At 41.5% G+C, this 27,960-nt stretch overlaps 1 protein-coding gene across 2 annotated transcripts; it reads left to right on the forward strand.

Annotated features, from left to right (window-relative positions):
• On the forward strand, positions 1-27,870 carry LOC127436437 (GAS2-like protein 3). 2 transcript variants are annotated; one of them, XM_051690576.1, is made up of 9 exons: positions 1-145; positions 7,013-7,137; positions 12,053-12,230; positions 12,732-12,844; positions 12,929-13,067; positions 17,915-17,978; positions 18,893-19,028; positions 21,167-21,274; positions 22,880-27,870. In XM_051690576.1, the coding sequence occupies exons 2-9, from the start codon at positions 7,111-7,113 to the stop codon at positions 23,927-23,929; spliced, it is 1,815 nt and encodes a 604-aa protein (XP_051546536.1). In that variant the 5' UTR covers positions 1-145; positions 7,013-7,110; the 3' UTR covers positions 23,930-27,870. The 2 variants fall into 2 exon arrangements, with proteins under 2 accessions (XP_051546536.1, XP_051546537.1); XM_051690577.1 differs by lacking the exon at positions 1-145 and adding an exon at positions 5,522-5,678.
• The last annotated feature ends 90 nt before the right edge of the window (positions 27,871-27,960 follow it).

Genomic DNA, 27,960 nt, shown 5'->3' on the forward strand with positions numbered 1-27,960 from the left:
AGCAGCACGAGCTTCAACTGATGCGCGTCCCCGCATCCTCGCGCGCACGCCCTTACAGCTGCGGAGCGAAACGTGGATCAAACTCTGACGAGTGAAGAGAGATTGTTTACTGACTCACAACTGAAACAAACACACTTTAACGATGGTGAGTTTACGCATTCTGCTTATTCAGACCCAAACACCCGTATGTAGTCGATTATGTGTAAGATAACTATTTATTTATTTATTTATTTTTTAAGTTGTTCATTATGACGTATATTATGATGCTCTGAGCTTGTAAAGTTCTCAGTTTAGGTTGTCTATTGGATCTATGTCCAGCACCAGAATGACGGAAGAGATGCAAGTGCAGGTGTTTCCTGCTGGGAATTGCAGCCATAAAGATTTCAGCATGTCCTTGGCAGGGAATTGTGTTTATCAAGACTTCTTTGGCACACTGAAGTGTTGTTAACAGAATGAACACACCAATAAACTATTTCAGGAAACTGAATTCTTATTTATATGGGGTTTTCAATGGCCCAACGATATCTAAAGAACAGGATGGCCGGTATATTGCCAACATCATGCCATTTAATAATGGCAAACAAAATTGGGCTTGTGTTATTTGTACTCAAAAGACACAAGAATGGAAAACAGAAATGGTTTTTTATCCATTTATAAGGCTGTCAATGGATTTCTGGCTGAAAGGGCAGGTAACATGGTAGTACGATGATCCGCCAAATTCGATCATTTCAAGCGGCCAAAGATCGGCTAATTTAATCGGGCTGGTCGATATATCGGTCTGTCGCTAGTTGAGACATTTCATTATGAATAATTTACGTTACAGTCATTTACTTTTGGATCTGGCCAAAAGGGCAGGTAACATGGTAGCACAGTTATCCACCGAATTCGTTAATTTCAAATGGCCAAATATCGGCTGAGCTAATCGGTTTTGACTATATATCGGTCTGTCGCTAGTTGAGACATTTCATCATGAATAATTTACATGTACACCTTTTTATTTAATTTTTGTAATTTTTTTTGGAACTCACCGTAAAGGCAGGTTACATAGTAGCACTTTTATCCACTGAATTCGATCATTTTAAATGGCCAAATATCTGCTGATGTATCATACTGTTGCTAGTTGGGACATTTCATCATGAATAATTTACATTTATAGCTATTTATTATTTTTGGAACTGGCCGAAAGGGCAGGTAACATGGTAGCACGGTTATCCACTGAATTCGTTAATTTCAAAAGGGCCAAATATCGGCTAATTTAATCAGTCTTGTCGATATATCGGTCTGTCGCTAGTTGGGACATTTCATCATGAATAATTTACATTTATAGGTATTTATTATTTTTGGAACTAGCCGAAAGGGCAGGTAATGTGGTAGCACGGTTATCCACCAAATTCGATAATTTCAAACGGCCAAATATCGATATGATATACTGGTCTGTCGCTAGTTGAGACACTTCATCATGAATAACTTACATTTACAGTTTATCATTTAGCTGACACTTTTATCCAAAACAACTTCCAAATGATGAATATAATAGCACAAGCGATTCATCATAAGGAGTAGTGATGGACTGATAGTTTGGCCGATAGTTGGACATTTTGAAAAATTTGGCAAGAGCCAATCTACTTAGTCAAATAACTAGTGTTAACTCTCCCTGGGGTCAGTTTCAAAATCTACCCACAGCCTTGTCAGTGGATGACATAGTTTATATTCAGCCAATTAATGATGAGTAAACATTGTGTAAATCAAGTGTTTATTTCTGTAGTTTTATGATTTGCCATCATTAAATTGTATCATATGTACCATAATTCTTAATGCAATTGGCCACCCTGTCATAGGGATATCATATTGGGATATCAGTATTGGCATTAACCATTGAATAACCCATATCACCCACTATAATGAGGAAAACATAACATGTTGCTGCAATATAAAGTTCTGCTAAGAAATGCTAAGACAGAGATGTTGTTGTTTTTATGTTTATGTGAACACAGGCACATGTAAGCTGCCCCAAAAATGCCCCCATTTCCTGTGACTTTAAACAGACCATCTGCCTGCTGCATGGCATCAGGGCTCTTGAGCTGGAGAGTAAAAGGGGGAATCCTGAAATGAATGAATGAATGAATGGTGGGATTAATTCCCCATGATCTCTGGTGCACATGCTGCTCATTGTTATGAATCTTAGATTACTGTTCGTTTATTAATGACCAACTGTGGTGGTGCACCAGACTCTCTTTGCTTTTAGGGGTTTGCTGTTGAGTGCTGGTTAATTGTTAGTATCATAGGCCTGTAACATGTCATTGCATCACCATGACAATGGTTTCTGTTTACATTATGCCATGGAATGTCACCAGCAGTCTTGACTGCCCCATTTTTTGTGAATTGGTTTCTTTACAGAGTTGCACTAGTGACAGACCTAGGCCTATATAGCAGACAGACAGGTTAATCGGCCAGTTTTTACGTTATCGACAACTAGGGCTGCAACTAGTGATTATTTTGATAATCGATTAATCTTCGATTATTTCTTAGATTAATCGGTGTGTGTGTGTGTGTGTGTGTGTGTGTGTGTGTGAGTTGTGTATGTACTTTAAGATCACTGATCCTGGGCTGGTGGCAGGTGTGTAAGAGGGGCTTTACTCCAGGATTTGGGGGAGGGTCTTCTTACCCGCAGTTTATCGGACGGCCACCCTCTTCAGGGCCAGTCATTCTGCGTGTGTTGATGGGTCAGCCTGCTAATGAAAGCAACTGACAGGCCAATTAAGATCACAAACAAAAAAATAATAGGAAGGGGAGGGGCTTTGATTGATGGGCGGTGTTTTTGGGACCCATGTGCAAGCCACTGGTGCACACAAACACACACACTTATACATGCATGTGCCACGTTTCGGCTCACAACTAGAGTGAAGAGCAGCCATCCAATGGATGCGTGATCCTCTTACGTGATTATGAGATGACCTGAGGAGCCATGTGGACACCCACACACCCCATGTCTTTGTGTCGTTGCATTTAATTAAAGCGACAAATCGGGCGTAACTCACGCAGACGTTCATTATAGTGGGATTACAGCGTTAGAATGCTTTGTGTTGTGTCGGGCGTTGGGCCAGTCTCATTTTTGCAATGAAAGTCACTGTCTTTATTTACTGCCTTGTTGTGTGTCATTCAGGATGCAGTGTAATTGAGTAAAAATCGTCTGATGAGAGGTTACTCATCTTTTTGTTCATCTGTGATTTGGACTCGATCTTTTTATTTTTATTTTTTATTTGTTCTCCCATAAAGACATTATAGGACATTAGTTCAAATGAACATTAAAGGATTAAGCATTAAAACTGTCATGATTTACTCATGCTCATGTTGTTCCAAGCCCATGGATTTTCTTTGTTCCATAGAACACAAAAGAAGATACTTTGCAGAGAGTTCACGCTGATCTTTTCCATACAACGAAGTAGGTGTGATGGTGACTAGGGGCTGTTAAGAGTCAAAAAGCGCCAATACAGCATCATAAAAATTAGTCTATATGACTAGTCATTAGGCAGAGCTCAACATTTAGCATTGTCATGTGCTTGTTCTTTGGACAAGTAAATTGATCATTCACTTGTCCGAGTGAAAATGTTACTTGTCTGGAGACAAAAACATAATAAAGGACATAATAAAAAAAAAAAAAAAACCTTTATTTTTTTATCCCCTTTTCTCCCAATTTGGAATGCCCAATTCACACTACTTAGTAGGTCCTCGTGGTGGCGTGGTTACTCACCTCAATCCGGGTGGCGGAGGACAAGTCTCAGATGCCTCCGCGTCTGAGACGTCAATCTGCGCATTTTATCACGTGACTCGTTGTGCATGACACCGCGGAGACTCGCAGCATGTGGAGGCTCATGCTACTCTCCATGATCCACACACAACTTACCACACGCCCCATTGAGAGCGAGAACCACTAATCGTGACCACGAGGAGGTTACCCCATGTGACTCTACCCTCCCTAGCAACCGGGCCAATTTGGTTGCTAAGGAGACCTGGCTGGAGTCACTCAGCACACCCTGGATTCGAACTCGTGACTTCAGGGGTGGTAGTGAGCGTCAATACTCGCTAAGCTACCCAGGCCCCCTTTGTGCTCCTCTTCTAACAACTTTAGAGACTTCAGAAGACCTGACGACGTTTTCGATAAGGAGACATAGTGAGCAACAATGCTCCCTGGTTTTTATGATGCATTGTGGGATTTTTTTAAGGGAGCGAATGTTTTGGTGCACTGAAACTATTTCGCGATTGAGACAGCCCTTAAAATGACCAACTCCCTGATCAGTGCCCTGACTACTGAACTAGGGAGCTGACTGAGACGCACCCTTAAAGTGCAGCATGAATGAGGATGGCGGAGAATTTATAGTAAAAAAGGGCTTAAATATTGATGTTTATCACCCACACTTATCATATTGCTTCTGGAGACATGGATTAAACCACTGGAGTCGTATGGATTACTTTTATGCTGCCTTTATGTGCTTTTTGGAGCTTCAAAGTTCTGGTCACCATTCACTTGCATTGTATGGACCTACAGAGCTGAAATATTTTTCTAAAAATCTTCATTTGTGTTCTGCAGAATAAAGAAAGTCATACACATCTGGGATGGCATGAGGGTGAGTAAATGATGATAGAATTTTCATTTTTGGGTGAACTGTTGCTTTAATTGTTGTTATATTGAATGGTGAACCTCATATCGTATATCGAACCGAATCGTGAGAACTATATCGTCCCAACCCTAGTGATTAATTTCATGATTTAAGAATGAAACAATAATTATTTCAAATAATGTTGGCATCTTTTTTTTTTTTGTAGCACCCCCTTGCTGTGCCCTGGGGGTCCTTGGACCCCAGTTTGAAAACACCTATTTCTTTCACTAAGTGGATAGAAACACACTCATAAATACACAAATCAGTTAAGAGTCAGTCGCGGCTCTCGGGCAGAGCGTCCGTTAGTGACCGGCTCTTTCCACTGGCCGTTATGTTCAGCGGGTGTGTGCCGACAGAGGAATGTGGCCCTTGAGACACGGAGCCGCACTGCCACCCACTTCATAACCCTCAGACATCAATTCTGGGTTTTGTGTGTTCTCAGTTATTCTCATCTCCTCCGCTGCATGACATTTTGTGGGTTGGAAGTGCACAGAAGACTGCCTTGATTTGAGTACTTTTCATTGTGTCCCCACATGCTGTTCCTCTAGTAATTAACACTCTCTCTCTATCACTCTCTCTATCTCTCTCGCTCGCTGTGGTATTTTATGTCTGGCAGAAAAAAAAGAGCAGTTGTGTTTATTCTCTAGATGCCCTTTGGAAAAATTTGGATTCTTTTTGTTTTATGGTGTCACGGAGGAGTTTGTGGTGAAGGACTGTGTGGTTCTTGAGCGAGCGAACCTTGGACTACGTGTGTGTGTGTGTGTGTGTGTGTATCTGTGAGAGGGTTGTAACAATAGAGCCATTGTAAATGCTTGGCTGGGATTGGATGGGGGTTGCGGAGTGGCTTCATTAGTCAATCGCTCTGTTTCCTCTCTCTCTCTCTCTGTCATATGTTCTGTCAACGAGTCGTGAGTGGGTCTGCAGAAGTGTGTGTTGGGATTTACTGTGTTGAGGTGTGTGTTGTGCTGGACTCAGATTTGTACGTCTAGTGGCACCTGGACTCTTGTGTGTGTTTCTCAGGTGAGTTTGTCACTGGTTTTATGAAGATGATTGAAATGTTCAAGATTTAGGAAACCGATTCCACATGAGTGTTTGAGTCTGACAGCTGTGTGTGTGTGTGTGTGTGTGTGCGCGTGTTTATACTACATTGTTAACTACCCACAAGGATAGTAAAACCTGAGATCACCTACATTATGGGGTCCAGCCAGCGGTCCCCACGAGGGAAATGGCTTATTATACATACTAAACAATGTTTTTTTGAAAATGTAAAAATGCAGAAAGGTTTCTGTGAGGGTTAGGTTTAAGTGTAATGTTAGGATTAGGGGATAGAAATTATCGTTAGATCTGTATAAAATCCAAAAATGCATGGAAGTCTATGGAGAGTACCCATAATGATATAAAAACACGTGTGTGTGCGTGTGTGTGGCTCTTATTGTTCTTTTAAAGTGGCGTTCTTGGAGAGTGTGTTTTGTGTGTGTGTTTTTGAGAAAGAAGACATTTCGTCTTGTTTCCTCAGCTGTGCTTATGTTGACTGAACTGTCTTTATCTCTCTCTATTTAATTTTAATGTGCTTTATTTGCATGACAAAAACTACATTTGTATTGCCCAAGAGTTTGAAGCATATGATAAATTGCACAATAACAATGGTGCAAATAAACAAGTAATATTAAATACATTTAAATATCAATAGTGCAAAATAAAAATAAAGTAGTGACATCTGTCTCTCTTTATCTCTTTATACACCCACTGTTTTCTCTGGTGTTTGATCACAGTGATTAGTGTTTTTCTTCATTTATTCATATTCATATTATTTGTTATTATTAAACATTAAATAACAATGAACTGCAGGTACTTGTCAGTCCTTCTGTGGGACAAACAACTTAAACAGGTTTAAAGGAATATTCCGGGTTCAACACAAGTTCAATCGACAGTATTTGTGTCATAATGTTGATTACCACAAAAATTAATTTCGACTCGTCCCTCCTTTATAAAAAGAACAAATCTGTAGTTATATCCAATTTTATGACTTTATTGCTATAATCCCACAACAATGACAAATTAAACAACGTTAAAGCTCTAATAGCCTTATCCAGAAGTATTAATGTAAGTGCTTTTATAAAATTATAAGCGTCACATTTCTGTCTTTAAACCCTCCAAAAATTGGCCCCATTGACTTCCATTGTAAGTGCCTCACTGGAACACACATTTTTGCTTCTTTACTTTTTTTAAAAATACATTTTTGTGCTTAACAAATGCTGTCAATTGAGCTTAACTTGTATTGAATCCAGAATATTATTTTAAGAGAGTACACTGACACGAACTGTGTGTGTGTGTGTGTGTGTGTTCGTTCACAGGAAATATCTTGAGCGTCTGAGCCTGTGGATGTCTGCTGAGCTGGAGTGTTTTATCTGTCTGTCTCTCAGGATGTGGAGGTGAATCTTTCTTGACTTTAATGATGGCGCTTCAGGCTGGTCTGCAGGTACGCAATAACTTTTACTTTCTTATTAGCTTAGTTATACTTCTTTTGTATGTCCTTCAGGCCTTAATACAGAGGGGTGTTGGGAGTTAATTGAGAGTGGGACGTGACGCAAGCCAGACTCGAACCCATTTTCCTCTGCGCACAGTAGTTGTGTTGCAAGCCACTGTAGCAGTTTCATTACACTTTAGCTACTCAATTCCAAGCCTTTTATTCAATAAATTATTTGTTCACCTGACCCCATATTACTCCAGAGGGAAGTACCTGTCTGTTTGTGTTCTGTAAATCTATTTTGTGGTCTTCGTTTGTTTATTCCACACAGATTATCACATAAACCACTGTAGGCTCTTCTTAATCCCTTTACAATGTATAGTGCCATACAAACCCCATCGAGCACACAAAAGGCGACTGTTGCAAGGAAAAGCTCCACAAGACGGCTTGGTAGGATGAGGGACAAGCCTTAAAAAGCACCAAGACAATCAACCAATGGAGTGGTGGTTAATCATTTGTGTGCATCTGTTATTATATCTGATGTCATGTGTGAAATATCTGCATTATGTAATGCCAAATGTTGTTGATTCAATCAGTCGTTTGTATGCATGTGTGATTTAACACACCAGACAGAGTGCCTGACCTATCCAAGAGAAAAGACTGGAAGTAGTGTAAGTGAAACTACCGTAATCTCGTATGGTAATCTTTGATTTATTATACAAGATGAATAGAACTCCCCCCCACATATACACACACATACACACTTTCCTGTTTAATTAGTCAAGCTTTGTGCAACAGCAGATGAAATGCTCCATATGTGTTGTTAGAAGAGGCCTAAGGCTGTCTCTCTTTCTCCTGGGAATCTGATGCATGTGTGGGAACAGCAGTGTTCATGTGTAGAAAGTAGCAGAGGGGTTATGGGATTTCACTTGGAGTGGCCTTGCTTGTGTGTGATTTTAAAACAGAGCTTTCAATTTCACCAATTTTATGGTCATACAGTCATAGTGTGCATGCAGCAAACGTGTCCGTATTGGGCTCGCGGTCAAAAGAGTATACTTTTTAAGGCTGGGCGCTCGACTGCGCGTGAGAAGGAACGTCACATGGAAAAACGGAGTTAATGGCGCCTACACGCTAGAGTTTACGCGGCATCAGAGAACGCTGTGAATGCATTGATTTCAAAGGGGATGGTGCATCAGAAGGACGGAGATGGAAAACGCAAGGGTTTCCGATTTTGAAGCTCCATCATGCGACCAAAAGTTGAAAACATTTAAACTTTTGCTGCAACGCACTCTATGCATCCATTGACCAATAGGAGTCTCAGAGAGGCGGGACTAGTTGAAATTGGAAAAACATGGCAGACTCAAACATGCGGTTAGAACAAAATTAAAGAATGGTTAATAACAGTCTCTGTGCTAAGGGTTGGTTGGTAAACCAGTTGCAGTGTTGTCAGATCTTGCAAGAGAAACAAGCGACCTGTTTTGAGAAAACAAGCCCAAAATAAGGGACTTGCCTTCCCCAAAATAAGCGATTTAAAAATGTTTCCCATGTGGAGGAATTATCAGCATAGGAATCATAAGGAGTATATTACAGTAGTCAATATAAAATAATCCCTTTTCAATAAATGTAATTTATTTTAAAACATATGCCCAAAAACATTTCAAATATTTCAAAAATATATCTGGCCATCTAAAATCGATTAACAGCCAAGATCTCTCTCTCCTGTATGCGCGCGCGCACACACACACACACACACACACTGCATGGGCGTGTTTGGACTAAATGGCAAGTGATGTGGAGCGAATTATTATTATTATTATTTTTAAACGTTGATGGACCCACAGAAAGCATATGCATGGACTGTGTTCTTCTGGAACTACAGTTCTGAAAATTTACTGAAATCTATTTGGTGAAAAACGTATTGGAACTAAATTAATTATTTAAAAATTACGTTTTCGGGCATGCTGAGTGACTCCAGCCAGGTCTCCTAAGCAACCAAATTGGCCCGGTTGCTAGGGAGGGTAGAGTCACATGGGGTAACCTCCTCGTGGTCGCTATAATGTGGTTCTCGCTCTCGGTGGGGCGCGTGGTGAGTTGTGCGTGGATGCCACGGAGAATAGCGTGAAGCCTCCACACGTACTACGTCTCCGCGGTAACGCGCTCTTCAAGCCACGTGATAAGATGCGTGGATTGACGGTCTCAGACGCGGAGGCAACTGAGATTCGTCCGCCGCCACCCGGATTGAGGCAAGTCACTACGCCACCACGAGGACTTAGAGCGCATTGGGAATTGGGCATTCCAAATTGGGGAGAAAAGGGGAGGGGAAAAAAAATGTTTTCACTCTGGAACAATTGAAAGGGTCTTCGGTCCTGTTTTTGGTTACACTCTGCAAAAAAAATTGGTTAGTTTTAATTTCCTTGAACCATTTTTAGTCCCTTGTTAGAAATTCCCTTCTCGAGATCATGTCTCTGTTTTCTTTTCAATACAAAACATTGTGGTTTCTTGAGAGATTGAAGTTTTCAAGGATGTTTTGTGGTATTTCATACTTTTCATATGCAGCAAAACGAAGGAAGCATTTCAGCGATTTGAGTGGTACCTTGAACTTTTCCTCCGTTCACTCATGAGAGCCTTTTTTTATCTCTTTCAAGGTTGTTGTGGTTTCTTCTTTCTCCTCTGGTTGTGTTGGTTTGTATATTTGATTACTGGTAGTCCTGTTTGTTAGCTTGAGTTTGCTATCTGAATGTTTGTAGGTGAAAGAGCGCTGTCGTGATTTCCTCCGTGTCATCGTTTGTTCCAGAGAGGGAGTGTGGAATCGGGGTTAGTGTAGTCGCTGCAGAGAATCGTGTGTGTTTGGTCTCTGTATTGTGTGTTCCTCTTTGTGAATATGAGATCAAGTGTTTCTTGGCTTTGGAGTTTCAGCGTTGTAGTTTTATCAGTCTTTTCACACTATGATGGAAAAGTGCATTCAAGCTTAATCTGAGGTCTTTACAGAGCAATATACTCACTCGCCTTCTCTTTTTACATTAAATCATTAACTGCAGGCAGCTATTATGTTCATTTTCAAATGTGTAATTATGTAATTAATTTCAAGTGTGTAAAAGTATTTACATTTTAATGTCTCCTCTCCCAGTTTATTGTGCAGAGTAGAGGTCGACCGATTGTGGGTTTTGCCGATACCGATAATTAAGGTGGGAAAACAGACCGATAGCCGATTAATCGGCCGATAGTTTTTCAAATGTATAATATGAATGAAAACTTTATGCTATAATACTGTTCTAACCATTGAACAGCTAATTTTCACATCCTCTCCACCTTGTCTGCAATGCAATTCTCCAGTGCAGCATTTAGTTATAAACAAATTATCAAACCACCTTTAGTTGTCTTAAATGACTGATTTATTGTACCATGACAATAATAATATGTATACCAAGGCTTTTCTCTGTCTATGTTTTAAACCCCCATTTGAAGCGCCCATCTCTATACATAGCCTAGTCACATTGGATAACAAACTCCACGCGGAGTCAGCGATTGTTTTTATTTAACCTCTAGAGGGCGCCATTATATTGTTAAACCAAGGAGTTCAGACTGTAAAACCCTGCCGTGCCGACCACGGAGAAATGAAACCAAAAATAACTATCAGAGTGTTTTTTTTTTTCGATAGCCGATAGTTAAACACCGATTAATTGGCCCCGATTAATCGGTAAATCCGATATATCGGTCGACCTCTAGTACAGAGTCAACTACGTATAAGCAAGCCATTTTAAAGCATTTCCGAAAGAGTGCAAACATTGTGGCACTTTTAAAACATTGCTCTGTTTTGTTTGAGCAGCTCGAAATGTTAACTCCTGGCTTGATTCAACCGATTCGCCAAATGCTAGCTTTAATGCCCCGGTGTGCTCGTACAAGTTCTTCTTCATTCTTTGCTCGGAGTCAAAAAGAAGTTCTGAACAATGGTGAACTGTTTGTAAACTTCAGACACACCGCTGGGGGAGGTGCTTAGAGGAGCACTTAAATATGAGGAGACACAAGTCTACATGTAGGCTAAAACATCAACTAATATGATTAAAATGTGTTATCATTGACTTCATGCCTCATTGTATGAGTAGAATTCACACGAGATCAGTAAAAGAAGCTGTTTTACTACTGAATGTTAGAGTAAAATATATGCAGTAGAAATTGTGTAATTTGTAATGCGTTGACACTATACATGGCCATATGCACCGATTACACTCTGTTATTGTAATTTATGATGACACTGATACTACTGCAAAGATGGGTGTATAAAGGAGTGTTAATGGGTAGAATACAGACAAAAGAATGATGATTACAGGCATATCTTATTTTGGGCATATGTGTGAATGGCTGCTACAGATGGCACATGAGTGAATGGGCACTTAAGATTATTTGAGTAGATTTGATTCCTTTTGTAGACAATTTAAACAATAAAAAATTGCATGACATATTCTTAGAAAACATCTCTACAAGAACGATTGTACAAAAGTAGGTAAATTTGCACCAGCTTGCTAATAACTCTGCATGCTGGTGTGTTCATGTTGACTGATCTTAACTGACTGATCGGAAAGTAGTTATCAGCCTCAAAGTAGGTGGAGCTGCAGGACACACCTACCACTGACGTGGACCAATGGCAGTAAGTATGAAGCTTTCCTGAAAGTTTGCGCTGGCGAGCTGTTACAAACCACTGAAACGAACTGAAAAACACCTTCTTTTTTGCCAGATTCTGTTTGAAATGAGGTCACACCCTTTGCTAGTATCAAGTCAAGTATGCTAGCGCCTTGACTTCTGCAAATCTGTTTGGTGCCGCTAAATCTTGTTTTGTAGTTTGAATAAGAGAAAAACGCTTTAGTTACTCAATACTGTCAACTATGAGCTGACTGGTTCTCATATTTCTTTCGCTCTCTCTGTCTCTCAGGCTTGGTTTGGCGAGAAGTTTGATACCCCGTTACAGATTCCTCGCTGCCCGCGGGCTCCACGGCCCGGTCCGGGTCTGGCTGATGTGTTCCAGTATGATCAGTGGTTGGCGGTGCGGCACGAGGCCACACTGGTGCCCATGCAGGAGGACCTCGCCATCTGGCTCAGTGGCATGCTGGGTAAATCTGCTCTCAGATAAGGTGTCCTGACTCATTGTTGAGAGAAAATGTTGATGACTGACTCTCAGGGAATGAAAGCAAAAATTACTGCCATTATAAGGCTAAATCACTTTTCCTTGCATTAGTCAAACAAGTGAAGTTCAAAGCCCGATATGTCATGCACAGGAGTGTGGGAAACTCACTAATGGTGATATTTGACCATGTGAACAATAGATAATGGAGGGTGTTGCCTTTACCTGTCTGTCTGCATTGGTCACGTTTATCCTGACCAAAGAAAAATTCCTCACTGAGACAAACGTTTACCTATAAACCCATTGCTCCTGTTTTTTGTAAACCTACAGTCCTCTTTAAGCTTGTTTAAAGGTACAGCATGAAATTTCTGCGCCACTAGCGGAAAATTGAATTGCACAAATAATGACTGACCACTTGTGACCAGATCACTCAAGGTGGATGTTAACACCCGCTATATAAACAGGGTCTTTGATGTGTGTGTGTGAGCAGGCGAGGAAGTCCGAGTCGAACGCTTCATGGAGGAGTTGGATAACGGTGTCAGACTTTGTCGTCTGGTTGGAATTCTGCAGAGCAAAATCCCGCAGGACTCCGACCAAACACCGGTGAGTACGAGACTTCGTGTGAAACTTTGTGCGACAATGGCACTCATATTGCTAGTGTTAACTGTGTGTCTGTTTCGTCAACAGCTGTCCTCAAAGAAGATTCAGTTCAAGAGAAACGCCTCCCCTGGATCGTTTTTCGCTCGTGACAACACTGCAAATTTTCTGTCCTGGTGTCGTCAAATAGGAGTGGACGAGACGTATCTGTTTGAGTCTGAGGGTTTGGGTAAGAAAACCTTGCCATATTGTGTCTTAAAGAAACATGCTGCCTTTAGTGGAAAAATCCCAACCAATTAGATTGTATTTGATGTTTAACATGCATCTTTGTGAAGTACGGTTTTGGTCCAATCACCCTTGCTTGTTGTGGTCACAGCTGGTTAAGGCAAAAGATTGACATGGAAGTGATTGCTTTGATTTATTGCTTGTCGCTTTATTGCAACATACCTTTTTAGGATATGGTGCCTTTTTCAGGAGAGTTATTTATAAATTTCAGATAACATATTACTATAACATATTGCAACATAACCTTAGGAAGTGCAGCAATATTCTGATTGCAATGACTTCTGGTTTTCTTATGAGTAGAGGTCGACCGATATATCGGTTTTACCGATATATCGGTGCCAAAAGTTGCTTTTTTGAATAGTTGTTTTTCGCTCATTTTTTTAATTATTATTCCTTTTCATAAGGTTATAATAAATTAGTGCTTTACAGAGGTTTAAGTAGATTTACGTTAATTATAAGTTAATAACCGTTAAGTTTTTATTACTGGATCACTGATGATCTACTATTGATGATTGATAATCTACTGCTGATGAATTACTGCTCATAGAGTATTTATTAGCCTATATGACAGTGTTTACTTTATACTGTTTATATTGTAAGACATTGTAGATGACTGTATGATTGCAGGTTTTGTTTCCCCAAATGGGTTTGTGAGAGCTGGGAGACCGGTGTATTTTGGGCTTGTTTACAGTTTTATTTTTTGGTTTTTATGATTATTATTGGGATTTTGGTGGCAAAATAAACTGCATCTGGGATTTAATTCATTTTGGACTTGTGGGCTATGTTCACACAGGCAGGAAAAATCTGATTTGCCTGTCTGACTCAAATCCATTTAGGTTTTTGTAGTCTGAACAGTACAAAAACACATAAAATCAGATTTTTTACAAGTCTGATCCAAACCACATTCATAGGTGGTTTGGAATCTGATTAAAATGTCCGATTTCATTTTTTTTTCATTCGTTTTGTGACGAGAAGACACAAACTGTGTTCCAAATAGCATAAATAATGCCATCACAGGGCACTTGGAAGGGAAAACCGTAATGATGGCCATGCTATAGGATCGTCACAAAAGTTTTCCATAAAAAATGTTGAGTTCATTCAAAATGAATGGGAACAGGGCAGAGGGATGGGGGGTTTCTCCCCTTTTCTCCCCAATTTGGAATGCCCAATTCCCAATGCGCTCTAAGTCCTCGTGGTGGTGTAGTGACTCGCCTCAATCCGGGTGGTGGAGGACAAATCTCAGTATGCCTCCGCGTCTGAGACCATCAATCCGCGCATCTTATCACGTGGCTTGTTGAGCGCGTTACCGCGGAGATGTAACGTGTGTGGAGGCTTCACGCTATTCTCCGCAGCATTCACGCACAACTCACCATGCGCCCCACCGAGAGTGAGAACCACATTATAGCAACCACGAGGAGGTTACCCCATGTGACTCTACCCTCCCTAGCAACCGGACCAATTTGGTTGCTTAGGAGACCTGTCTGGAGTCACTCAGCACGCTCTGGATTCGAACTCGTGACTCCAGATGTGGTAGTCAGCGTCTTTACTTGCTGAGCTGCCCAGGTCCCCCAGTGCAAACCTCTTTTAAAATAATACAGACATTGGCTTTACCAACCCAAGGAGATGCGCTAACGTGCAGTAACACACACCCCAACGCGATAAGGTGAATGTCTCGGGACGCTTGAGCGTTTTGACCACTTCAATACAGGACGGGGGTCCTCTTCAAGAGTCTCACTGTCCGATCCTTTTATGCTTCAATACGGGACACAATGCCTTCAGTATGGGATGCTTCGCTTGGGATATCGTTATTTCATCAAAAATATGGGACGTCCCGACTAAAATGGGACAGTTGTCAACCCTAGCAGCAATAAACATTGCATATGCCACCACCTCCCATTTTATGAGCTGTTTTCTGTGAAGAATGTGTTAATATTTGGATATTGCTCTCATAAACACTCACGCATGGTGAACATATGCAAGTTTGCATCGTTGCTATGACAACTAATGAGAATGTGCTAGCAAAAGCAACTGCAGTTTGAATAGGAATAAATCAGATCTGTCCACATGTGACCTGCAGTTTGAACGGTCTAAAAAATTGGATTTGAGAAAATTAGCTTTTTCTTTAATGCAGTTTGAACAAAGCCTTGTAGACTCTGTCTGTGCCTGTCAATAACCTAGTTTCCATCCACAATGCGTAAAACAAATTTTGCGAAATTTTCTGTCTTCTGCCTGTTTCCATTCAAATGGCCTTTTATCGATAAAAACGGTGTGCGTGATGTCATGCCTAAAAAAAACCACTGTCGCATAAGTTTTGGTTTATCGCAAAAGAGATCTGCCTTTAAGCCATTTCCATACAGAAATGTGTTTATCACTAATTCGCCTCCCAAATGTCCCTAATTTTTTTCCTCAAGTTTTGGTAAAATGGGGAGAATTCACTGAAATTAGCCAGCTTACTGTCATTTTAATTTCACAAATAAAAGCAATCAGAAGAGGAGGAATTGCAATCAAAAGAGAGCAGTTGCCCTTCTGATAGGACTGTAATATTGGTCCTGATGTTGCACCTATCGCAGGTTGCCACCGGTTCCGACCCGAAAGCGAATCGTCATGGCCCTGTTCAAGCTGGCAACCTGCACCAAGTAGTGGGGGAAACTTTCGGTCTTAGTATAAGGATCATCGATGTGTATATGCTGTGTGCACAGCTATTAAAGAAAAAAATGATGCGGTGTAATATCAGGGTTTACATATGATACATTCCTGATATTCAAGAGGCTATTTAGAACAATCATCTAATCTAAAGTATCGCCATCACAACTGCATTATGTCCCGCATATTTGTCCAGCAACTTTTAACGACCAACTGAACTTGATTATCATCTAAAATTAATTTTAGTGTCATAATGCAGTTTACATTTTCTGAAGAAGCTCAGCAAGTGTGATCCGAGGTAAAGATTTAAGGAGTGTTAGATTTAAAATATTTAACATTTTTTAAATGTTCAAAAACTCATTTTCTGAAAGTGAACTCCGCATTGGACAAATAGTTCTGATCATTTATAATCTTTTCTGAGAATGTCATTCAGCTGTCTTTTTTCATCTACAGAACAGGGTAAGGCTAATTTAAGTTTGTGTAAAGAAAAGGCATATATATATATATATATATATATATATATATATATATATATATATATATATATATATATATATATAGGTCTAAAAATATATATTTTTTCGTTTGGTAATTTATTTAATTTCATACAGGGAATTTTGCCAGCATTTTTTCCAAAAGTAAACTAAACAATTTTATAGAATTGGGCTGTTAGTGTTCCAAAAAAAAGCACACTGATGTTTTTCTCCTATTGTGTATTTATTTTTAATTTTAAACATCTTTGTGCATAGAAATTATGTTTTTTGTATTGTGGGCTAATTCTGTGACTGCCGTCTATTATTTTGAATGGTGTGGAAAAGCAACTTTAATAAATAAACGGATGTCTACCGCGATTACATTAATCACAAACAGTGGCCATTCATTTGTTCTCCTTGCACTTGTCGATGACCGGTGCATGATACGAGAGATTTGTGTTGGCACTCCTGGAAGTGTCATGTTTGCAGTGATCGGATCTATATGCCGTTCAGATCAATCCATAATCACGTACAATAAATTGGCTTTCAAGGATGTATACCTTGTTGTCATGATTAACACAGGCTAACAATTGGGGTAAATTCTGTCATGTGACTATATTTTTGCATTAATGCCAATTTTCTCGACAAAAGTGTTTCCAAACCAGTTTTTCGCGACTTTTGAAATATCGACATAGAGTTTATGTGCTAGAGCTAAAGCTAGATGTTGACACTTGTGAAATTTTAGCGATAATTTGCGTTTCCATCAGCTTTATTTTGATGCACTAAAACTTTTTCGCAAAAAATCCTTAGTTGGAAACGTAGTTATAGTTAGGAAAGACTATAAAAAAAATGATCAATAACTCAATTTTGAAAACTATCGGCCGATTATTCGGTTATCTACCTGTTCTACCAGCTTAGTTATCGGTATCTGCAAAATCCACTATTGGTCCATCTCTACTAATAAGTGTCAGAAAAAACTGAGATGGAACAGAAACTTTGTTTCAGTTTATGATTCAGCCTTGTCAGTCCTCTGTAGTCTGTTACAGCAGGACTTTAATCATGTTGGCTAAATTAATGTATTTAAACAGAGCCCAGTGCCCTCCTGTCTGTCCTCTGTGGTGCTGCGGTAGCACAGTTTCTCTTTGAGCTGTTTAATAGGCCGTAATCGTTTCAGTGGATCTTTGGCTCTGAGCTGTGCCATGTACGTCAGCTAAGCTGAGGGACCTGCATGTCCCCATCCCTCCCGAAATCCCTGGTCGTAATGAGTGTGTGCGCGATCTGGGGTGTTAGTCATTAACCTGACGGCCCCGGGACTCTGTGTCCTGAGGAGTGACACAGATTGTATTTTATAATCTGGGCAAGCATCTCTCAGACAGACACTTTTTCTACATCAAAAACTTAATTTAGTTTATCATACCACCCTCTTTCTGACCTTTAACATTTATAAACAGGCTGCTTTTGCTACTGTACCTTTAAGACTTCTTCATGTACCTCTGTTATGATTGTCATTTTTGCAATCTGTCATTGAATACATTTTTTGTGGTGACTTTTTAAAAGTTACAGTATGTTTTCATAGTACATCAAACTGTTATATTTCAAGGAAAATAAGATATTTTATGAACTAACTAAATGTTTATAGTGTAACCATAGCAACTGCTTTCATCTCCCTCTTCAGTCCTGCATAAGAACCCTCGGCAGGTGTGTTTGTGTCTGCTGGAGATCGGACGCATCGTCTCCAGGTAAGTGAACATGCTCTTCTGATCCCACAGAAGACAGGTGTCTGGATGTGATTTGGGGTCAGGGGTCAGGGGCTGCTGCTTCAGGGGCTTAGGAGTTAGGTTGGGGGCAGGGGTGAGATTTACATGAATTAGTGAATCGAGATCTATACTGTGAAACAGGTCAGTACTAGATAATCTCTAATAACACATGGCAAAGTGCCTGTATGTTGTTCTTGTGAATTACCGCCCTTACGAAAAATATAGAGTTCTGGCAAACTTGCCGTGAATTTACCAGTCATTATTTTTACATACAGGGCCTTATTTCAAGAGTGCTAGCGCTAAGTGCTATGCTTTAAGTCATAAGCTCAAAGTCAGTGGGCATGGTCATGAAGTTTTAGTATTTTTGTGCATGCATGCGCTGAGTCTAGGCGCAAGTGGGTTTGGTGAAATTTTGCGCACAAAACACTAATGGGCTGGGTCAGGTCTCAGGTGTAATTTAATTCTGAGGTTCTTCTCTTGTTATTGCGCCATCTGCCTCCTATTATACAGTCCATTCCCTCAAACTCTAGTGATATAAACAAAGACAGCACATTCATGAGAAGTTGTTCATGTAAATGGACTGTATGCAATGAATTAGAAGAATAGAAAAATTTGACAGTGACACGCTCCCTCTAACCAGGTCTCCTAAGCAACCAAATTGGCCCGGTTGCTAGGGAGGGTAGAGTCACATGGGATAACCTCCTCGTGATCGTGATTAGTGGTTCTCACTCTCAATGGGGCGTGTGGTAAGTTGTGTGTGGATCGTGGAGAGTAGCATGAGCCTCCACATGCTGTGAGTCTCTGCGGTGTCATGCACAATGAGCCACGTGATAAGATGCACGGATTGACGGTCTCAGAAGCGGAGGCTTTGTTTGTCTACTATTGTTTTTGTTTAGGTATGGGGTGGAGCCTCCGGTTTTGGTTCAACTGGAGAAGGAAATTGAACTGGAAGAAAGTCTAATGATGACTGATGACTCCGCTCCAGGCAAAACATTCACTGTGTGCTGTCAGCACGGTGCCCTGTACCACACTGTGAGTATCATACACACACACATACACGCTAACCCACACTTACTAAGATCAGGCTTTTTAGAGTGTTTTTTTTAAGTTAGTGTAGTTCTGTGGTATGTTTATATGCAGTATGTGAATTTTCTGTTTGCATGGAATATTCAGGTGACTAACTACATTTACCCAAATATGCTGTTTACAACCATAGCACACTGTTGAAAACTTTACACCACACTGAAATGTACTTAACTTGAACTCCTATTTCCAATGTTGAACAAACCGGAAGTGTAATCAACCATAATTTGCCCAAAATTCCACAAATTAATAATGTCCAATGAAAATTGGACTAAACAAAAAAATAATCATATTTACTTCCAAGATGGTAACTGGGTGACACTCGCTAAATTAAATGTGCAATGTAGTGAGGTTGAAATGTTTGTCTCTCATACGGTTTTTACAAAAAATAGTAGGTTTCCATCCATTCAAATGCTATGCTAATGATGAGTAAATGTAATTAAAACTATAATGAAAATAATTACAGCAACAAGAAGAAACATTTGAACACCAGATTGAGACGTGTATTAATATTTAAGTTTAATTGTGGCAGGGAGGAGGGTGGGGCCGGGTCATGATGTTGCACACCCGGCCCCTAATCAGGCTAATCAAGCCTTCGAGAGGGATAAAGGCGACCGGAGACGGCAGTGTGACAGAGAGAGAGTTACAGGCAGCTGCCTTGCATGTGTTTATGATTGTCTTTTTGTTTAAGTTTATTATTAAACTATTATTTATGTTGTCAAGCTGGTTCTCGCCGCCTCTTTTTTTTTTTTTTAACTTCGTTACACTGGTGCCAAACCCGGGAAGGAGGAGGGATGTGCCGTTGTAGAGTCCTAGCCACTACCATCCACCCCAATGGAGCAGCCACGGCCATCCGCCGGGGGACGGAGAAGCCCGGCCGCCTGAGAGCGGAGGAACGTCTGCCAACCGCGAGGAGAGGAGGGGCTCCTAGCCGACCACCTGGAGTGGTCAGGGCCGCTGCCAGGGGCGGAGGAGACCCCTACCAGCCGCTAAAACGTGGCGGGGTCAGAGAACCGCTGACCGTGAGCAGGGAGGGGCTCCTAGCCGACCCCTGGAGCGGTCAGGGCTACTGCCAGGGTCAGGGGAGACCCCTTCCGTCCACTGAAAATGTGGCAGGGCGTTCCGTCTGCCAGGGGCCGGAGGACTGCCTCTGATCCGCCCGGGGAGGCACGGCTGTCGTCCACTAGAGGGTGGAGGAGTGGCCGAGGACCCGGATATGGCGTATCGGAGTACCGGCGAGTACGTTTCTTTCTCTCTCTCTCTCTCCTCTCTCCTGCTGTCGCTCTGTGTTGGCCTTTCCCTCCTTGTTTTTTTTTGTTGTCCCTCCCCTTTTCACCCTCCCAGGTCTGAAGAGGCAGGGATGACCTGCCGGCAGGCGTGGCTGGGAAGTTACAGATTCCCAACACGATTTACACTTATGCAAAGCATTAAAATACTGTCAATCTTTTTTTTCTTACGCTTGCAAATCATTCTATGCACATGCACATTTTTATTTTTACGCTTGCAGTTTTATTTAAACAAATCGTAGTCTGCACATGCAAATCTTTTTGGCAATAAATTATGTTAATTGTTTTCTGCAGAGAATCATTACTTGTTCTGCAATTCAAATCCATTCTAGGCTTAATCTGATTGAAAATGTATTCTGTAGAATTTCTGATTTTAAGCAGAACATCTGAAAACAACCAAAATACATGCAAGGAAATGTTTTGTTTGAGTCCGATTATCTCCAGGACTCTGTAATTAAAATTCAATGTCTTTCCATTTTGACCCAGTTATTGTTTGTTGAGTGAATAAACAGCAGCTGTTGCTTACTGAGACGCTTCACATGGTGAACATTTTTGCCCTAAATGCTAGAAACCACAACAAACTTGCTCAGTCTCTGCCAAATAAACAGCGGGACACTGCTGTCTCTCAGGTCCTGGGTCTGGAGGCCTGATGGGATCAGAGTAGGACCTAACATTGACACACCATCTGTAACCTAGGCATTATTTTTTCCTTCATTAAAAACAGTTTGCAAAAGGATTTGCTGTCGCACTCTTTACATTTTCATCTATTTTAAACTCTCAAACTTTTTGATGTGTTTGTAGGATCGTGGGGACCAGGACGACTCTCCCTGCAACTGTTCACAGAGGTTTTCCATTGAGTATTTGTCTGAGGGTCGCTACAGACTGGGAGACAAGATCCTGTTCATCAGGGTGAGAGCAGCTTTACCACAGACACAGTAGAGTGTGGAAATAAAGGAGTGGTTCACCCAAAAACAATTCTGTCATCATTTATTCACCCTCATGTTGTTCCAAACCTGTGTAACTTTCTTGTGGAAAGTAAAATAACTAGGGCTGTCGATGTAACTTTTTATTATATAAAGAATAACACGTAAAAAAAAAAAAATGTACGCAACTAATCATGATTAGTGTCCCCGGATAAGCTTGAAGGACCACCTGTTTTCAGCAGGGGGCAGTAAGCGAAACTCCAGCTGTATAGACAACGTGCAGCAGCTGTACAGAGAACAAACCACACGAATCTTTTTTTGATGCTGGCGACAGCACAAGATGAGGACGCGTTCTTGCGCTCAAACACGTGTTTTTTTTACGCTTAACTTGACACAGCTACCCAAAAACGTTGTGTTTATGACGCGACGCAACCTAAAGCCTCCGTCTGACGCGTGTTGTACACTGACACGTCCTTAGAAAAGTCTATAAAAAAATATCTCGAACAGATTGACGAATTCAATCGCAAAATGGATTGCTGTGGACTGTAGGCCAATGATAGACTTATGTTCAATAATTTGGAAATAATCAATAAATTGGATTCTAAAGCACTTTTTGTATTGCCTCATCAATGCTTTCCTTGTTTGCCACAATAATGTAATGCATTTTAATCATTCTACAGTATGTATAATTATTTAAATATAATTATTTAATCATTATATATTGAATTATTGCTATTTAAGGGCCTTTCTCAGCAAATATTTATAACTGCGATTAATTCAATTACCGTATTTTCCGGAATATAATATACATTTTTTTCTCATCATCTGAAAGGTTCTGTGACTTATAGTCCAAAGCGACTCATATACATAATTTTTGGGCTATGTAACCAGCTGGTTATACACGCTGCACAATAAAACATATGCTTACACACAACCAGATGAAAACAACAGTCATAGAGATGGTTGTAGCATATTCAGAGTATTATTCCTTTATAAAGTGCTTTATACAACCAGTTTAAGTATTCCGTCCATAATAACATTATTGTTCTGACCAACTCTAGACCGCTGTCAAATGCAACTCTTCATATGCCCACACTTGTAGTAAAAGCATTCAGTCAATGAACAGGATAGTGAATACTGTAGCAAAGAGCATTGCAAATATAAGATCCACAGATAGACAGTCGCTAATGTTAATGAATGAATAGAATCATCTCTAAACAGTCAGGTGAAGCACAATCAGGTTGTGTGTGTTAGTAATGTTTTCATTCTGTTACAATCACTTTGCTGTATAGAGCAGATAAACCTTATGCAAACACATTCATGTGAGCAGACTATACTTCCCTTGTATCTTTTGCTGGCATGTTGCCATGGAGATCTCATTCACAACCACTGTAGTAATCCACTAAAAGCCAATCTAGTTTGTTTAACCAGCACGTGCTGAACAGTCTTAACAAACACATCCAGATCAGGTAGAAGAGGGTGTGCGTGTGCACATGTTTTGATTGTCCGGATAAGTCATTCAACAAGATGCATTAATAAAACGCAGTATTTTCTTGTGACTTCATCACAATCAGTTTTCTTTCTCTCTCAGATGCTCCATGGAAAGCACGTGATGGTGCGTGTTGGTGGCGGTTGGGACACTCTGAAAGGGTTTCTGCTGAAATACGACCCTGACCGTGTGCTGCAGTTTACCACTCTAGAGCAGAAGATTTTAGCCTATCAGAAAGGCCCATCCAGCCCAGGCCCCGCCCTCAGCACACAGACCGCCCAGCTGCCCACGATGGACCCCATTGCCGCCGTTAACCTCCTCCCAGAGTCCTCCTCTTCCTCTTCCTCCTCCACAACCTCTTTGTCCAAACCCAACACGCCCGCTTCGGGCCACGGCACACCCCGCGGCTACTCCCAGTCACCTGCTTCCACACCCTCCCTGCCCCGGAAGGCTACAGCACCCAAAAAGACCCTTCAAATGCCCATTGCCTCCCACAAAACCACCCCACTTTCCTCACCAGTCCCAAAAAGAAGCCCCTTGACCCAGCCAGGCCTGAGCGGGGTAACTCAGAAGGCCCCCGCCCCCGCCCCATCCAAATCCAAACTACGCCCGCGTGGATCGCCCAATCAGCCCCGCAGTCCGGTCTGCTCCGAACCCACCTGCAAACTACCCAAACCTTCAGCCTTGCCCTGTGCCCAGCTTCCCCAAAGACCTTCGCAGCGTGATGACCGCCCGCCTCCCGGGCCTGCACGCTCGCGAATCGCGCAGCGACGCCCCCCGTCCCCTGCCTCCAGCTTACACTTAGAGTCCAGGAAAGCCCGCCCTGTTTCTCCTCATTTGGCAGGAATAGCGAGGGCTCCGAACAACCCAAAACAGACGATAGTTTCCCCAAGAGCGCCCATCCCTCTCACGAAAACCTCGGTGACCTGTAAGAGTAAACCTGTCGAGCAGAGCAGAGGTTGCGCAGCACGAACTGTTGCACCCATCAGTGCTAAAACGGCTCCTCTCAGGAAACCTCTGGCCAGCAGTAACCCGCCCAAAGACAGTCCCACAACAGCCAGACCAGCACCTAACGGCGCCACACGGACTAAACCAAGCAAACGCGAAGAGCCCTACTTTGAGATGAACAATAAGAGGCGGCTAAAAAACTGAGCATGCTGGGAAATGTAGTCTGGTGGCGGCTTTTTTTAACTGCAACAGCAGCACTGTGTCACTGTGTATACTTCAGCTTTCCACATGCCTGAACGACTCGCGTAGCGCGAGTGATTCAGCACAGTACGCGTGGACTGTCCGCGCAGAGCCTATTTTTCTGCATGTGTGGACAGTCCGCGTCTTTTTGCTCATCGTTGGGACCTGTTGTTAACCGTGCGTAAAGAGTATCACAAAGCAGTCGTAGTATGCAAAGTATATTTTGAAAGGCTAAGCGTTCTACCATGCGCAAGACAGAACGGCACGTGGAAAAACTGTACGTTAGCATTTAATCGGAGGGTGCCATATTTAATGCGATACGGATAAAAACGAGGCTGTAAAAGAAGAATAGTCCGTTTGATTTCAGTTGGACTGTTACATTTTGTGGTGCTGATCGATCAAGTCAACAAAACATAAAAAATGCGTCTAAAGACGCACAAACTGTCTATCGCTTACAGCGGGGCTCTTCAGCTACTTTATTGCGGGGGCCAGATTATCCATATGAAAACTTGGTGGGGGTCAGATTTTTCATCCTTCATATGTTCTGGCTGAAGAATAAACATGACTTGTACTTTTTTTTTTTTTTTTTTTTCCAATTTGGAATGCCCAATTCCCTATGCGCTTTTATCCGGGTGGTGGAGGACGAATCCCAGCTGCCTCCGCGTCTGAGACCGCCAACCCGCGCATCTTATCACGTGGCTTGTTGCCACGGAGACACGGCACGTGTGGAGGCTTCACGCCATCCACCGCGGCATCCACACACAACTCACCACACGCCCCACCGAGAACGAACCACATTATAGCGACCACGAGGAGGTTTCCTCATGTGACTCTACCCTCCCTAGCAACCGGGCCAATTTGGTTGCTTAGGAGACCTGGCTGGAGTCACTCAGCACACCCTGGGATTCAAACTAGCGAACTCCAGGGGTGGTAGCCAGCGTCAATACTCGCTGAGATACCCAGGCCCCATGGCTTGTATTCTTAAATATCAAATAATTTTTGATCAACTTTACTTTGAAAAAACAAAACATAATAATCAATTTTAACATTTTAGGGCTGTTTGACACTTCAAGAATAGTGAATGAAAGCCAACTTTTCAGCGAATTTTCTTTTAACGTTCAGTTTTCATAATCGATTTCTCTTTTGTTGCCTAATGTGCATATGACAACATTTCTGTCACAACTGCGGTGATCATTTTTTACATCTGTAGATTTTATTTTTTTTATTTTATCCCCTTTTCTCCCAATTTGGAATGCCCAATTCCCACTACTTAGTAGTTCCTCGTGGTGGCGCGGTTACTCACCTCAATCCGGGTGGTGGAGGACAAGTCTCAGTTGCCTCCGCTTCTGAGACCGTCAATCCGTGCATCTTGTCACGTGGCTCGTTGTGCATGTGGAGGCCCATGCTACTCTCCACGATCCACGCACAACTTACCACACGCCCCATTGAGAGCGAGAACCACTAATCACGACCACGAGGAGGTTACCCCATGTGACTCTACCCTCCCTAGCAACCGGGCCAATTTGGTTGCTTAGGAGACCTGGCTGGTGTCACTCAGCACGCCCTGGATTCAAACTCGCAAGTGTGATAGTCAGCGTCAATACTCGCTGAGATACCCAGACCCTACATCTGTAGATTTGACCGCACTCTACACAACTAAGCAATTTTATATAAATACATTTGATTGAAAAAGACGCTATCAAATGCTCCCCTAAACGGTGCAATCCATGTTTAGCAAAGCAGTGTAACTAAACTATCGCCAGCCTCCGGTTTGCACAACTGATGACGGCTGAATGCTGTTGCACACGCCATTGAGCGTTGTTAAACTCACCGCTAATTGCTGAGGCTTGCGCCTACGAACACTGAGTTTTGCACAGAGAGCACTCTGGTATTTCAGATGTCGAGACAATTTGATAAAAAAATCAGTCGGAGGGCCAGACAAAGATGATCGGATTTGGCCCACCAGTTGACTAGCCCTGACTTACAGCCTCGTTTTCATTCACGTTAAATAAGCATGCCGTCTACCCTGACTGAGATCCATAAACTATTCTGTTTCCTTGCATCTGTCAAAACTTAATTATACTCAGGCTTTTATTTGTGCCATACTAAAATCATCAGGATATGCCTTTGATTCATTCTACCAGGAATTAACATACTGTATGCATTGTAAACACAGTTTCATTTCTTCTTTAGCTACTGTAATTATCATTATTTTAGCTAAGGGATTAGAAAGCCTTTTTTTATATTTAGGTAGTTTAAATTTAATCAGAAATGATTATGCACAAACTCTTAACATCATGTGTGTTTAATATCCGTTACAATATTATAGGTCAGTCTGTCTCCTAATTGGGGGACACATGGATCAACATTCCTGATTAATACCATAGATAATTTTACTGCCGTATATTTACATGTCTTCCTTCTGAGCTCACAAGAAAAACTGTGAGAATGTGGTTGATGTCATACAGTAAGTGTGTGTGTTGGTTTAATGTTTGTCTTTATATATGATGATGGAGCAGATGCACTATCACGTGCACAGGTCTGCTGTTCTGTTCATATTTACACCCGAGAGCACTGAATTACATAAACATATGCAGATACATACAATTCTCGCTCTCATTGTTTTAGTTCTTATGTGATATCCCATAATATTTAAAGGCATGTCTCTATGGCAACCAAAAAGAGATCCTGAGAGTCCTTCCTGATCTATTTTAGAACACGTTTTAACCAGTGGCGTAGCCAAGGGTGGGCCTCAGCCACTCTTTTTGACTTCAAATATATATTTATAAAATAGTTAAAAATGCATAGATTGGGGGCCTGGGTATCTCAGCGAGTATTGACGCTGGCTATCACCCCTGGAGTCGCGAGTTTGAATCCAGGGCGTGCTGAGTGACTCCAGCCAGGTCTCCTCCTAAGCAACCAAATTGGCCCGGTTGCTAGGGAGGGTAGAGTCACATGGGGTAACCTCCTCGTGGTCGCTATAATGTGGTTCTCGCTCTCAGTGGGGTGTGTGGTGAGTTGTGCGTGGATGCCGCGGAGAATAGCATGAAGCCTCCACACGTGCTACGTCTCCGTGGTAACGTGCTCAACAAGCCACGTGATGATGCGCGGATTGATGGTTTCAGACGCGGAGGCAACTGAGATTCGTCCTCCGCCACCCGGATTGAGTCACTACACCACCACGAGGACTTAGAGCGCATTGGGAATTGGGCGTTCCAAATTGGGAGAAAAGGGGAGAGATAAAAAAATGCATAAATTCTGCTTTCTGAAAGTGTGAGAACTGTTTGAATGCGCCGCCTTTTCAACTTTTCTGGAAAAGTTGGAGAAAAACCATTTTTACTGAGGCCCACCCAAATGTGATTTCCTGGCTACGCCCTTAGTTTTAACTCGCTTGGAGTATTTTTGTGTTTGTGTGCCTTAAATTTTGTGTTTGTTGGAATTTATGTGGGGTTTAATTATCAGACATTCGTAAACAACTTTTTATGGCAAAGATCAGAGCGTTAGTTTAACATTTGTAAGTCGGTCAAGCAGCCGGCTACTTCCTTAACGCCAAACAAATACTACTGATTCATTTAAATGCTTTTATAACACTGTCTATGTCAAACAATAGACTTGTGTATTCATATTTTTCACTTTATTCCAGACTTTATATAGATGTATTATTATTAGAAATAGTTTTGATATTGATCTTTTAATTCTAGTTTTGTCTGTCAAACTCCAGTTGAAAGAAGTTCATCCAGCACTTTAAAGAAAAGTTTTTGTTTGTGTCTGTGTGTGTGTGTGTGCTCTGTGTATTCTGTCAAATAAAGATCTATTCAGTGGGTACTTTGCTGAATTTGTTGTCGACTATTCATTCAGGATATCTGATAAGTTTTGAACTTATTTTATACTAATTTTTCAGGGTATTAGAACCATGTAAATGGATTTATCACATTATTCTTCTTCTGTTATGATAATCTCTTCTAATGCAAGATCATAATAATCCATTTTGTTTG

This window comes from Myxocyprinus asiaticus, chromosome 47, assembly GCF_019703515.2.
Source record: "Myxocyprinus asiaticus isolate MX2 ecotype Aquarium Trade chromosome 47, UBuf_Myxa_2, whole genome shotgun sequence".
NCBI classification, from domain to species: Eukaryota; Metazoa; Chordata; class Actinopteri; order Cypriniformes; family Catostomidae; genus Myxocyprinus; species Myxocyprinus asiaticus.

Coding starts and splice junctions, on each gene's coding strand:
- LOC127436437 (XM_051690576.1), top strand. CDS start 7,111: ATGATGGCGCTTCAGGCTGGTCTGCAG. Junction 7,138..12,052: donor CGCTTCAGGCTGGTCTGCAG/GTACGCAATAAC, acceptor TCTGTCTCTCAG/GCTTGGTTTGGCGAGAAGTT. Junction 13,068..17,914: donor GTTTGAGTCTGAGGGTTTGG/GTAAGAAAACCT, acceptor CTCCCTCTTCAG/TCCTGCATAAGAACCCTCGG.